This window comes from Artemia sp. Qi Xiang Cuo, chromosome 12 (genome assembly GCF_049724085.1).
Source record: "Artemia sp. Qi Xiang Cuo chromosome 12, ASM4972408v1, whole genome shotgun sequence".
Lineage (NCBI taxonomy): Eukaryota > Metazoa > Arthropoda > Branchiopoda > Anostraca > Artemiidae > Artemia > Artemia sp. Qi Xiang Cuo.
Genome location: NC_142805.1, coordinates 27,860,018 through 27,875,546, shown reverse-complemented (window position 1 = coordinate 27,875,546; position 15,529 = coordinate 27,860,018). Strand labels below are relative to the sequence as shown.

Here is a 15,529-nt window from a genome sequence, read left to right as displayed (position 1 = left end):
ACTAATTAGAATCAATCACACTCCTATTATTCAAAACATTAATTTTCCACCTCAAATACCTCATTCTATCAAATTTTCAACATGATATGCGTAGCCTACTGGCAGGAACCAATGGGGGAATGCTCACTCGTAATTGCTAATCACCTTAACCCTTTTATTCATCGTCAAGTACATGCTCCAAAAATATTTTATTCAGAGATTTCATGTTAAAAAATTATCCTATCACTAATTACCCCTTTTTTGCAAATGTCAATCAAACGCCAAGGAACGTAATCTCACCGAACACGACAAACTGTTTCCAAGGCAGATTAGCTTTTTCAAATGTTCACGCGTAAGTTTAATGTCTCAGGCATGGGTTTGTAATCTCCCCAAATAGCACCGAAAGGAACGTAAAGGCCGAGAATAGCACAGGAAGGAACGTAAAGGCCGAGAATAGCACAGGAAGGAACGTAAAGGCCGAGAAATGGAATGTACTACTCTACTGATGTTTGAAGTATTTTTAACAAAATGGCTATCTCAAAACTTTTATCGGATGGATTTGCGGAAAACGGGCATGGTTTTTTTTTAATTAACCTTCGGTCTCTTCTGACTCTTTGAAAGTGAACTAGAACTTTCTATTTTTAATCAAATGAGCCCTCTCTGAAGTTTATACGAGTATCCCTTCTATAAGAACCATAAATATCCCCAGAGTATAACTTACAACGCCTGTCCCTGGGCCCTGGGGGGTTGTGTTAACCCCAGAGTTTTAATAACTTTTGACCCTTAAAAAGGACACTAGAACTCTCGATTTCCAATCGAATGAGCCCCCTTTGAAGTTTCTACGACGACCCCTTCCATATGAAGTGCCTCTGGGAAAAAAATATTAACAAATAGTAAATTAATAAAACATTGGAGCCGTATGGCCTTTACTATAAGCAACGCTATATCGTTGCCTCTGATATTTAGGATATCGCAGTACATGCCGATGAGCTGGAACCAACGCAAGAAAAGAAGTTTGGTTAATGCTAATGAAATAAAACAAAATAGGATGAAAATATAATTGTTTAGAAACAAATTTCGGCTGTATATTTGCACATTAGGGGTGAGGGGTAAAGCATAGCATATATTAAATACGCAACCTAACATAGGTACCTTTTCCCCCCTAAACCCCAAAAAACAAAAATTTAAATATTGTAAACGCATTGACAAACCACGGCCTGCAATCCAATTCTCAATTGAAAGAAACCCGTTTGACTAGTTTCTTAAGAATCTTCCCTATATAATATATCGCGTGGGTTCAGCTAATTAACAAGTACCGACAACGCTTATATGCCCTTTCGAAAACCTGCGTGCAAATAGTATTTTTTTTTAATTAAAACATCCTCTAAACGCTCCTTAAAAGTTTCATTTTAATACTCTTAGCGTTATTAGTTACAGTAATCGTAGTAGTAATATTAGTAGCATGTACATGGAGCCTTCTGGCTAGTTTGAAGTCCCCTACCCACAACTTATCCTGAAAGGTCTAACTTATTAATGGAAGCCGTTCTTGAGATATTTCTATGTAATCCTTTTGAGAATGTGCATAATCATAGTCAATTTGATTCAGTTCAATATCCGCCGAAATATTCCTTGAGATACACTTAGCTTGCGTATTAGCAGTAGTAGAATTAGTAGCAGTATGCACATAGCACCTTTTATTTTCTTCAACACACCAAACTGTCCCTAGGATATTGCTGATGCGCCCTTTGGCAACCTGCATACAGATGGCGTGATGTGATTCAGTTCACCTTCCGCCCTCAATATTCCCTGAAAATTCTTCCTTTACACAGTTCATTACCGTTAGGTACAGCTGTAATGGTAGTCCCAGAAATAAAGTTAGTAGTAGTATGAATAGTAATAGCACTAGTACTAGAAGCAGCAGTAGTATTAACATATTGCCTTTTGGTCAGCTGAAGATTCCTCTCATCAAGTTCTAGAAGTTTCAACTTAATACTTAATAGAATTAGCTGTTGCTATCCTATTGCCGATATATCCTGATATATCCGATATATCCCATTGATAACCTATATGTTCATGTAGTGGCTTAATTTTCATCCTAATACTTTTAGCTTACAAGTGGTTGCAATAGAAGTAGCAGTCGAACTAGTAGTAGTAGTAGTTGTCTTAGTAGCAGTAGTAGTAAATGTAATCAAATTAGTAATAGCATTAGCAGTAGCGTGCACAGGGCCGGATTTAAAACTTTGACGCTTAAGAACCAAGCGTTTTTGCCGCTCCGTTTTTGCAAGATTTTTGGGGTTATTCCCAAAAATTCGGGGCAGATGGAAGCAATTAACAGAACACAACTGATGAACGAAAAGTGATGAAAGAGAGGGGTAATACCGAACTCTCAGCTACCATTCTTGGGAGACATCTGACAGTTTATAAGTGACCATGGAAATCCTGTGTTGTTTTAAAGTCACTTTTCTGTGAATAGGCAGCGTGGCGGCAGAGTGCACCTGGCGATGATAAATCACGTCAGTCCAGTTTTTGTCAGGAAAAAATTACTCAGTGATAATTTATTTCTCCCCCTGGCATTATGCGCCCCTAGGTCCGGGCCTAGGAATCTAGTGGTAAATTCAGGCCTGAGCGTGCACATGTTTCCTTTTGGTGAATTGAATTTCCCTTTAAGCACTCTCTAAAAGCTCCAACTTAATACACAAATCCCTTTTTGAGATACGCCATTTTGAAAATCTGCATGCACATAGTGTCTTTTGATTTAGTTCAAGTTCCACCTCAAATACCGCATTCTGTCAAATTTTCAACTTGATTACCGTAGCCTTAATAGTGCTAGTTTAATAGTAGCAGAGGTCATAGTGCGTAGAAGCAGTAGTAGTAATAATAGTGTTGAATTAGTAGTAGTAGCAGTAATAATAGCTGTACTAGCAGGTAAATGCCCCAGAAGTTTCACCTTGATACGCTAAGCTGTTCCAAAAAAAAAAAATGCTGATACGCCTGTATTAGTAATCTGTATGTTATTGCAAGTTACCAATTGTTAAAATTTAAGGTTTTTATAGAAGGGATGGTCGTAAAAACTTTGAAGGAGGCTCTTTCGATTGGAAATGGAAAGTTCAAGTTCAATTTTAAAGAATCAAAGGTAATCACAGGACAATCAGCCTTTCCTTATTACCCCCCCCCCCCCCAAATAAATCCGATCAAAAAAAAAATGAACATTTTGTTCAAAATAGTCTGAAGATCAAATAGCCATGCCTTAGGGGTTAACAACCCCACCCGCAGCATCTGGGGCAAGGGCGGTAAGTTAAGCTAGTTGCTCATTGCTAATACATAAGGTTTTTGTAGAAAAATATTTGTATGAGCTTTGGGGGGGGGGGGCTCATTCGATTGGAAATCAAAATTTCCAGTGCACTTTTTCAGAGTTAAAAGTGATCGGAGGGCTTCCATCCCACCCTATTTTTCCCCAAATACATCCGATCTGAATTTTGGGACGGCCGTTGTATTAAAAACAGTTTAAAGTTTAAAGTACTATACCATAGTTAAAAAACTATGGTTCATAACCGTATTGTGTTTTACCCAATGTAAGTACAGTGGCTGAGTTGCACGAGGGTTCAGTTACACAAGGGTTCAGTTGCACGGTGGTTCAGTTACACGGTGGTTCAGTTGCACGGTGGTTCAGTTGCACGGTGGTTCAGTTGCACGGCGGTTCAGTTTTACGGTGGTTAAGTTGCACAGGGGTTCAGTTACACGGGGGTTTAGTTACATGGGGGCTCAGTTAAATGGGGCTGAGTTGGTTCATAACCCTATTGTGTTTTACCCAATGTAAGTACGGTAGTTGAGTTGCACGAGGGTTCAGGTACACGAGGGTTCAGTTGCACGGTGGTTCAGTTGCACGGTGGTTCAGTTGCACGGTGGTTCAGTTGCACGGTGATTCAGTTGGACGGAAGGTCAGTTGCACGGGGGTTCAGTTGCACGGTGGTTCAGTTGCACGGTGGGTCAGTTGTACGGTGGTTCAGTTGCACGGGAGTTTAGTTACACGAGGGTTTAGTTAAATGGGATTCAGTTTTCCGATGGTTCAGTTACACGAGGGTTCAGTTGCACGGGGGTTCAGTTATACGGGGGCTCAGTTGCTTTGGGTTCAGTTACACGGTGGTTCAGTTACACGCACACCATAATTTGGTGTATATACAATTATGTTTAATGAACATAAAGGGGGGATTAACGGGACACTAGAAATACATAAACAACTAAAATTAACTGTCATTGAAAATCAAATTTGAGACTGTGTTTTCTTGTGGATTTTTCTAGGACAATCCTTCTAATAAATTGAATTATATTTGAAGAATATACGGGAGGAGGGAGGAGGTAACTTGCCGAAAACTACATAAATAAACGACTAAAATAAAAGTAAATTCGGACAATTTTTAAGAACATCTTAACAAATAGGAATATTTGAATGCAAAAGACAGCTAAGAAACATATACGTATACGCAATACTTAGGAATAACATGTAGGAGCCGGCTTATACCCCCTACCGGATAACTCCCTCCTACATTCACCCCGAAAAATTCCAGATGTTCATTAGAAGGGAAATTGAAAGTTATTTATTGCTGATACCAACCATCCCCCAAGAACATCCTGGCAGGGCTCAAGATACCCTGCATCGCCTTTTCCCCCCTCTGTGCCGGTAGAACCGTAAATACAATATTTACACAAGTTGTTATTTATACCTTTGGAGATTCCCCCCCCCCCCACACACACAGTCCTCAGTGCGAGGGCTGTAAGTTAGGTAATTCGTCGATTGTTTACATACTTTCCAAAAAGACGAAGGGCATTCGGGTGAACCTTTTAGAGAATGTCGGGGGGAATTTTGAACTAAATCAAAACACGATATGTGTATACGGGTTGTCAAAAGGGTGTAACTCGGGATATTCTCAGCATGTTTTTTTGGAATCTCCTGAAAATAATAAGGGAGATGATCAGTTGATTCAAAATTTTGAATAAATAATCAAATCTTGTCCAAAGTGTTACTTACAATCCAGTATTTTAATTCTCAAACAAAAAACTGAAAAAGCGGGGAGTTACCAACCAATTCACAAGTATTAGTACAGACAGTATAACAGCAATGAATAATTTTCAATTTTCCCTCTAATAAACATCTGGAATTATCCAGGGGCAACATGGGTGGGAATTCCCTGGGGGGGGGGGGTCCGCAAGGTTGAAAACACCGGGGAAACACGCCTAGACCCACAACTCACATGTATATAAATTCATTAGTTTTCACCCTTTGAGACTTTTCCAATATTTGTAGTGTATAAAAACTCCACATGAAGTGCATGTATATAACGCTGATATACATTTCTTTGAAGACTGACATGAAGTTTTATTTATCCGTCGATTTGTTTACAAATGGCTTTCATATTGCCCTATTAAGTGGTCCTATTTCGTTTCCAGATTACGATAATAGAACTCCCACGTAAAAATTTTTATCTTACCCCTGTACGAAACGTGAAACAGAGAGCTCGAACACAAGAAGTCATCTAACCTCAAACGAATAACTATTCCTTTTCATTTGTCAGTTCGATCCCTACCTCCATGGCTAAGTTCTCAGACCTTGTGTCCAGAAGACGAGGGGACGGATACAGCAAGGAAGGGGGCTTGGTCAAGAGACAAAATAGCACTTCTTGTGTGAGGACCAAGAGTTAATCCCGGGAAGGTGTTGTAAAGATACTATGTCCACCTTTTTTTTGGGGGGGGGGCTTAGAAGACTTCATACCCATCAACATTCTTACAAATCAACGTTTTGCGTTTAGTTTAAGTTTTCAATCTTAAGGGTTTAAGAGTCTGGTAGTTGGACATTGCATCACGATAATGCACCAGCCCATTTAGCCTATTTTGTGCAGCAGTTTTTGGCCAAACATGATATCCCAGTTGTTTCTCAACCTCCCCTGCTCACCAGACCGAGGTCCATGTGATTTTTCTCAAAGATTAAAATTATCCTTAAAGGTAAACGTTTTCAAGATATAGATGAAACAAAACAATACAACGGAACAGCTACGAAGAGTTTCTAACACATTGACATCATTGACAATAACTCATAGACATCAGAGGGGACAGGGGAGATTGAGATGTAAAATATTTCAATGCCTCTAGCACAAAGACTAGCTAACGCAATTTTCTGCTCTATTAGCTAAAGTAACGTGAAATTATGTGGATTTCCACTTTTTAATTTTAGGTTTCTGTCATTTAAATTTCTGGAAATAAACCTGTTGCCTTGATCCAGTGCATCTTAGTGAAAAAAAAAAAAAAAAAAAAAAAAAAAAAAAAAAAAAAAAAACTGTATAACCACTTCTTAGATTTTTTTCTAAATATTTTCATTTCAGAGAATAAAAAGATGAGGCTATGGTAGCTCCCCTTTACAGTTGGCCCAGTTGAAGGGCATAGCAGACAGAAGGAAAAGGACAGAAGGAAATAATAGAGAGCTGAAAAATTAGAATTGCAAAAACAGTGGTAGTCCAACGGACATCGATGTTGAACATTTAATAGACAAGTCATCAAGTAATTGAGCCTCTCAGAGACAATTAAATTCCTAGCCATGGATAATGTTGAACCCAATAAGTTTGAATAATAATGATAACTAAGAAGAAAATGTACAGTTATTTTGTCCATATTACAATGAATTTCAGCAACAACACAGATATATCTCACTCGCAAAGGCTAATTACTACAGACAGTACATCTAGATTTACAAAAAAAAAGTTCTAAGGAACAATAGCTCTAATTGGATTGGCAGGACAGGGAGGAAGGTACTCGACCCGTTCCCCAGAGTTTCAGAGTTAGGGATTGATCGATCTAAATGTTGTTTTCGATTACTATTTCTGTTCATTTTTTTTTGTCAGTTTTATACTTCGTAAAATATCTCAGACCCCTTTACAGTTGTACCAGTCGAAGGGCATATAGGTTTGAAAGAAAAAATTTCAGAGTTATTAGTGTAATTTTATGAACTATGTTTTACCCCTAGACAGGTTGGATACGAAGGGGGTCAATCCTTCTGAAATTGATTTAAATTGTACCCACAACAAATTTAAAATTCCGGCTCTAAAATGCATTTTTTTCAAGATTGTTCCCCATTTTCTTTGTAAAATATCTCTGACCCCTTTACAGGTGGACCTGTCGAAGGGCATATGTTCGAAAGGGATCAAGGCCCTGACCATATGGTCTACAATGTTACAGATATGTCTAATGTACTTTGGTTTTAGATAAACGAGTTGGAAATGTTGAATCCCTTCATTTTTTCATCCAAGATAGCACGACAGGGATTTTAGTTTCGTGCGTAAAGTAGATGGCGCTACATATAGTTTCGTCTATAAATGAGATACCGCTGTATTTAGTTTTCTGCATAAAATAGACGCCACTGCATATAAAGATTCTTCGAGTTTCCACTGTTCTCCTAATAACTCTATACCTTGATTCATACAGTTGCGTTTTTTTCTTTAAAACGTTTCTTGTATAGTGGATATTCGAAAATGTAGACTTGCTGTTTGAATTACAAATAGAAGAAAAAGGTATGATGAGAATGAAAAACAACTATAGACTTACATTTGTTATGTAAGAGAAGTCATCTTAGATTTCCAAGTTGTAGAACAGCTTCTAACAAATAAAGGTTGTTTTTCTGAAACTTTTTATTTTCTTATCAGCCAAAAGAGAATTATTAAGGTTGAAGGGTATTCGACTTTAATCGTAGAGTTAAATATTTCAATGTAGCTTGTCCACAATGGTCCATGTTTATCATAATGCGTGGACCATCCATAAACATGGACGAAATCTCACACAAGCACAAGATGATAATTGTTTGCCAGTTTTTGTGTGGCTTCAAGAATCAGAGCCATTTAACGGGAGGGTCAGCTGCCCCGGGTACCGCAGCTGGGGGATCTAATTTTTTGCTTTGATTAGGCTTTTTGCTTATATTTCAGTCGTGAGGGGGGGGGGAGCGCTGTAATTGATTTTCCCCTGGGCACTACCAACCCTAGGAACGGCTCTGTCAAGAATTACAAGGTTTCTCTTCCAAGGTGATAATAGTTCTTTCTCTCTTTTTCTGTTTGGGAAACTCAAGACATCATCATCTTTTCCTGTTAGTATAAAACTTGGTATATGCTTTCGTCTAATCCTCTCTATATAAATAAAACTTATTATCTATTTAGGTGACCTGATGGCCTTAAACAAACCATACGGGATGGCAGTACACGGTACGGCAGGTGACCACAAAGATTTGTCACTAGTCAATTATTTGGACGAATTTGCAAAGATGATGAAAGTTGACAAGCTTTACACTGTGCATAGGCTGGACAGAAATACTACTGGTAATTGTTTTATTTCTAACGTCTTTCCCGTTTTCATTATAAACTTAAAAGGTTTATGTTCTTTTTTTTAACTTATAATCTTTAATAGAAGGATTTGCAAAAAACATGCGATTTCAGGACCAGCACACTTTCTTTCGATCAACGGTGGGGTCTATCGCCAAGATGTTAAATTGGAAGTAGCAACTTTGTATCTGCCTGGGTTTTGAGCTATACCAGTATTGATTTAGACTTCAATATTGATTTAGTATTCAATGAGTTGCACAGCTAAGCAAGTAATAATTTTTGTTCAAGCTCAAGTTCTATTTATTACCAAAAAACTGCTAAAAAAATTCGTGCGGCAGTGCGGCTAATTAGGTTGTTTTTTTCTACAAATAATTGAAACGACAAAAAAAAAATAAGGAAAAAAACATAACTAAGATAACGCAAAGAATTCAATAAATTACATAACCAAAATATAAACTATTACAAATTCCTCATCAACCATTCTACAATAATAATAATAGTAGAAACAAAGATAATAATAAATCAATGAAAACTCTGAGGCTTTTCTGAATAAATATCTCTTAAATTTACTTTTAAACAACCGAAGGTACTCAGCTGCCCGAATGCTCTCCTAGGTATGTAATTTATTATGAGTTGCCTCTCCATTTTAATATAATAATTATAGCCATTAGTCAAAGGCGATATGCTTGAGATAGTTTCCCAAAGGCAACCTTTTGCTAAAAAGGCAATGCCCTCTCGATATCTTACTATTAACCACTGTATATATAATAGGCAGTATGATCTTTCCCTATCTCATCCATTATAAAAACCCGGACCGAGGTGCGAGTGCTCAAGAGAACGCAGAAACATAAGCGACATTAGATCTTTTCACGGGTAGATAAGTCAGATTTCTCTTGAACGCGAAAATTGGCTTCAACGTTGGAACACTAAATCTTGAAGAAACTAATTTTAAATTAATTTATTCCAATACAGATATGAAAATCGGTAATTAGTAGTGCAATGTTATTATTAGATGTTTTTAGGAATTAAAAGTTGGTTTCAAAGGCATTTTGAGAAAGTTTCTGCCAAAATACGCGTTCCAGGGTAATTGGACCGCTGATGGCAGATCAAATGAGAAGAGCTGTTTGTACGCGCCGATATAAATATATATATATATATATATATATATATATATATATAGTTTAAAAAATTTTTGCCCCTTTGTTCAAAAAAACTTGGCCGGCTCACCAAGTTTTTTTTCTGCTTTCGCAATTACGAATAATACAATTTCTAACCATTTCTAATTGATTGACGTATACTTACTAACCCACTAATGTATGAATAAGTGGGAGGAGCTTTTTGTTCGCACCGATAATGAAGAGCCAGAAATCATCTGCGGTTGACTGCTAATTATATATACAGTGCTTTTAACGAACTGAAAAAACCTTACGTCGAACTCAAATCTCTAAGCCTGCCAATATTATTATTTTTTTATTATTAACAACTTTTTTGTATTTATATGTTGACATAAACTTGTGTCCAGCAAACGAGTTTTCTCTAAAAAGTTCAATAGGAGTTCGATAGTGGGTTCTTGAGTCTATTAACTTACAAAACGTTTTCCAAAAAAATAAGTTTTTAAATGAAAGTAAAGAGCCACGCTAAAATCTAAGACGATCAGAAATAAAGTCATGAAATAATTCAAACTTACAACAACCATTAATAACTATCAATGAATAAATGATACCCAATCTGATCAGAATCTGAAATGAATGATCGAGTCGAACTAAAAATAAATGGAAACTACTACAAACAGGAGTCATAATACCACACCTAATTCTTCTAAAGGCCAGAGCCTCATTTGTGCTTTACTGAAAACATTTGGTATTTCGAGCAGTGTGCTTTTTATGAGTCATATCATCAGCATTAACGCAACAAAAGAATAATTTCACAAGGGTAATCAAGATATACAAATAAGAGTGGTGCTGTCTCCCCCCTCTCCTTCCAAATCCTCTAAATGACCGGAGTGTCATTTGCGATTTATTGAAAACGGTAGGCTATATTTTTTGAACGTTGCAGGTTTTATTTGTCACAACATGGATAGAAAAAAGGGTAAAATGAAAATCACCATATTAACCTAAATTACTAGAAAGACTAATAGGCTGATTGTGTAATATATAATAACATGAATTCCTGGAACTCTCCGCGATGTTGATTTTATCTATATATAATTCAAGAAGACATTTTTTTATTAAAGCACAAATGCTCTGGCATTTAAAAGGTTTAAGGGGCGTTAGCCATACTCTCTGAAAGTTTCAAGTCGGCCTTCCTAACCATTCCCACTTTATTGCAGATACATAACCTCGCTACTTAACCGCGAAGGCATTCTAAGTCCCATAGCCGCTTCTATGGCCAGAATGTTCGCGTTGACCAGGGACATAACATATTTAACCCCTTCCCCAACACACCATTTGAAGGCCCCTTGTCCCCCCTTTACTTCTTCATCACTACCTGAAAGCTTCATATCTACGCCCGACGTGTTCCTGAGATGCTGCAGATATGATTTGTTGATGACCTGGATGCACATAACGTCTTGCGATATACCTCTACCCAATCTCCCATGTCAAAATTTGCCCCTCTCCCCAAGACTCCCTGAAAGTTTTAACAAAAACCCCAAGCCATTCCTAAGGTATTAGAGATAATTTTATTCCGTCTTTCGATTTACCGAGGAACACTTTTCGTGTTCGGAGCATACTCTTATTCAAATCTGGTGGAATTTTGACCTAGCAACGATTCCTAAATGCTCCCAGATAAATAACCAAGACCACAAATGGTCATCTTTTCTATTCAAACCTGTCTGTGAACGATGGGCTATTTATATAATTTAGGACATTTCCCTTGAGGCTGTGAGAGTGATATCGAATCTGGAGGCATGCTTATTATACCTATTTACGTATATCAACAAAAGTGATGCCTCAAATTTTTGATCCGATGTTCTAGAGGCTAAGGGGGGGGGGGTTGTAAAGGGAATGGGCACAGGAGGGAGCTGGTTGCTATCTAATTACTTTCTGTCCTTTAAAGGCACTAGAACCAATAGTTTTCAAACGAATCAACCCACCCATGGAAATGGAGTTGAATAGGATTTAATGATTCATAGAAAATTTTGAGGTTTCGCTGAAATAAAAGTTAATTGGTATTTCTCTGTGAAAAAGACAATAAAAACAACAAAATATTTTTGATGAATTTAAATTCCAGATAGAATTATAACCTCTCCCTCCTCAAAGATAATATTATTTTTCGGAAATATGAACATAGTATAGCTTCTCTTTCTAGAAATATTTAGTCTGATTCGCATAGTTGCAAGTTATAATTGTCTAATATATTTCTACATAGGTATTTTGCTGTTGGCTAAAACCCAAAGTGCTGCAAAGAGGTTCCATGATCTTTTTCAAGAAGGAGTTATCATAAAACGGTACTTAGCCATTACAAAGGGTGTGCCACAATTCGACAGAGGTTAGTTATGGTTAAGTATCTAGCCAAAATAGTACGGAAAACTAGCAAAAATGGAACATCAAGTTAATCCCAACCTTAATTGCAGTATTGGGTTGCCTGAGTTGATGATCGATTAATATGAAAATTGTTCATTTTAGGAAATATTGCGAATAAGACAAATAGCGGTATAAACGATTCACCCGGATTATTTCTTCTTATTCCTCTTGGCATTGAATTAATTTCCAGCTAAAGGTGCGGAAGGATAGGAAGGCGTGTTTTTTTTTAGTTGTCTTATAGCCTACATGAATTCAATATGGTGAAATAGTTTCCCCTAGATTTTGTGCAAGTCTACTAAAGTGTAGAATCTTGATGACCCTCCCGTACCAATTAAGAAATCTAAAATAAATAAAAATTGTGCCGTATAATGCTATTGTTTCTTTTTATAACTGGTTCGTTTTATGGCAATTGTTTTTTAACTAATAAGTGATTCTAGTGATTCTCTCCATTTTTAGTTTCAAGCTTCGCCTGCTTTTCTTTTCTTTATTGTTTTCCTTTTTTTCCCACAGTTTCTTATTATTAATTTATTTTAGTTTTAAGTTTTTTTTTAAGGTTTTTATTTATCCCTTTTCCGTTTTTCGGTATTCTTCTTTTCCTTGGACTTAAGATGGTTCAGTGGAAGTTTTTGCCTTCTCCACGTTTTTCATACTTTGCTTTCTGGTCAAAATCTACTTTATTTTTTTTTACTATTATTATATTGATCTAATTTGGTGTCAGGATTTACTGCTTATTTAATAACAGTAGCAACATGTTGAAATAAAGGACAGCGGAAAAGCCGGGAAAATTCACAGCCTGTTAAAATGAGGGACAAACCAGAATCATTTTATTCGCACAAGCTGTCGTAGTTAAGAATAAATCCCAGCTAAATGACCCTTGTACTTACTGTGTGCAACAAATTTTGTAATGGTTACTACATTTAATATATATATATATATATATATATATATATATATATATATATATATATATATATATATATATATATATATATATATATATATATATATATATATATATATATATATATATATATATATATATATTATATATATATATATATATATATATATAAAAGAAAACGGACTAGCACTTACTAAAAACTGACACATAAAGCACAATTGAATTTTATCTTCGAAAAGCATTTTCTTCGAACGGTTGGTGGTTTTCTTTGAATCTTGTATTTACTTGCTTAGTCATAATTGATCGTAAAGGGTGTATCCAGGATCTTTCTCGGGGGGGGGGGGGTCAATAAAAAACTTTAAAAACGCACCAAATATGTGTTTATATGCATTGTTACATTTTTATGAGTCTGACAAAAATTTCTGGGGGGGGGGGTCAAACCCGATAACTTTTGCCCCCTGGATACGACCTTAATCATCGTGATAGGTTTCCTTGTTTATCACTACTGAGAACAATTTGACCGAAAGCGGGGTTCATGAAAGGACGTTAGTTATAAGATAGATAATGGCGAATCATGATTTGTATGAATGTCACACAGAGTTGATTTTAACAGCCCTTTGCTGTAGCAAATATTTTGGCTGAGGCCTCCGCTCAGACATTCTCATTCCCAAAAAGATGGAACCACTGAATAAAGTTTGTAGCTGTGTTGGCCTCAGACCGCTTGGTGCTGCAGTGAGTTGTTAGTAGTTGTAGAATAAAGTCCATGAAAGCCATTGGAAACTCAGACCTCAAAAATGAAAAATTAAAATGAAGAGTCACCTTTTCATATGAAAAGGCGTCTTAATAAGAAACATTTATATTGAATGTTAAGTCAAACTTTCATTTAATGAAAAGTCAAACTTTCATTTAATGAAAAGTCAAACTTTCATTTTCTGTTTTGTGCTAATCTCTTTCCATGTTTTGAAGTATCCGAATTTTTTGGGTTGCGAAATAATTGATAAAATGTTTTTTTTATGGTATGATGAATATGAAAAACAGAATCAGTGAGAGTGTTTTAAATGAGGTCCAGGTTTTGTGTCCTTCATACGTCTTTTTGAATTGGGTGCAAACCTCATCCCTCAACGAACAAATCTATTGTAATAATAAAATTGTCCCTAAAAAAAGCTACTAATCCAACGTTCCTGCGGTATTAGCATGGGAATAATAAAGTTATTTTCCCCATAAGTTCAGGAAAACACGTCGAAATTGTAGAATTCAAAAAATTTTGAGGAAAAAGAGACTCCTGCCTTTGTATGTTCTTGCCTTTAGTATTGGTAGATAAGGAGGTTCAGGTATGGTGAATCCTCCGTAGAATGCCTTTCATCCCTAAATAAAGTTAATTCTATTATATCATATTCTTCAAGTCTTGTGGGGCGAAGTCATTATCATATTAACTTTTTGCTTTGATAAAATTGGGAATACCTTACAAGTAAATTATTGGTTAGTTCAGCACTTGCGAATTAAAATTGTTAATATGACTAATTGTGAATTAGATTGTTTTGCGAACTGTGAATTAAATTTAATTGTCAATTGCGAATTGCATTTTTAATTTGTTAAAGCGTGTTGCCGCTGTCGAATTAAAAAATTTTGTGAATCTTTAGTAATCGTTGCTAGTTTGTTCTTCAGAGTGAAATCTAGTTGGAAAATATAATTGACAGATTTGAGTGAGAAATAAAAAAAAAGTTAAAAATAAAACCTAAAATTTTGTAGTTTAAAAAAGAATTTTGTAGGACCTTGTGTTTGCAATTTTACATATTATTTCATGCTTCTTTTGTAGTTTCAAATGTATGTGTATTTATTATCGTGGATTCCATTTAAATATTTTCAAGGTAATCTTTATTTTTGCGAATTGTTGATTTGCGAGTTATACTTCCATGCATTTGTAAAAGTTTTCTGCTAAACTTTTTGGATGGATGAAAAACTTTTATTATAAGAAATAACAAATAATTCCTGAAGAGTGTTCAGCTATGGGGCGTTTAATTTGTTATTCTATTGTTTTATCGTAGGAGATAACAACTGAAAGGTGGCATCTCATAGTGCTCAGCTGTGAGGCCTTGCGCTATATATTTTTTTTCTCTATATTCTGTTTCAGTGTGAACAAAACAGGTCTTCCTTAGTTCACCTGAAAGCACAATTTTCATACTCGCATACCTAAATGTGCTTTAAAGACTTTCAGGTTTTACTGTAAAAACAAACTAAAACGAAAGGACTTGTTAATTATTACAATAAATTTATTCAAGGCTCCCATTGGTCTAATCCTAATTCTATTTTTTTTTATTTTTGGAGAGAATTCTACCCTTTTATGTCATCGTTAAGCCTCTCACCTAGAAAAGTATTATTGACATTAATTCATGGGTTATCGCCTTTGGAGGGGGTAAATTTGTCACATACAAATATATATATATATATATATATATATATATATATATATATATATATATATATATATATATATATATATATATATATATATATATATATATATATATATATATATATATATATATATATATATATATATATATATATATATATATATATATATATATATTTATATATATATATATATATATATATATATATATATATATATTATATATATATATATATATATATATATATATATATATATATATATATATATATATATATATATATATATATATATATATATATATATATATATATATATATATATATATATATATATATATATATATATATATATATAT

General features: G+C 35.2%; 1 protein-coding gene across 1 annotated transcript in view; it reads left to right on the top strand.

Annotated features, from left to right (window-relative positions):
- LOC148945959 (uncharacterized) overlaps positions 1-15,529 on the top strand; it is a 108,418-nt gene that overhangs the window by 72,620 nt on the left and 20,269 nt on the right. Inside the window, exons 3-4 of the mRNA XM_089097775.1 lie at positions 8,172-8,330; positions 11,703-11,822. Of these exons, the coding sequence (XP_088953901.1) occupies positions 8,172-8,330; positions 11,703-11,822 (279 nt within the window). The remainder of the gene's footprint in view (positions 1-8,171; positions 8,331-11,702; positions 11,823-15,529) is intronic.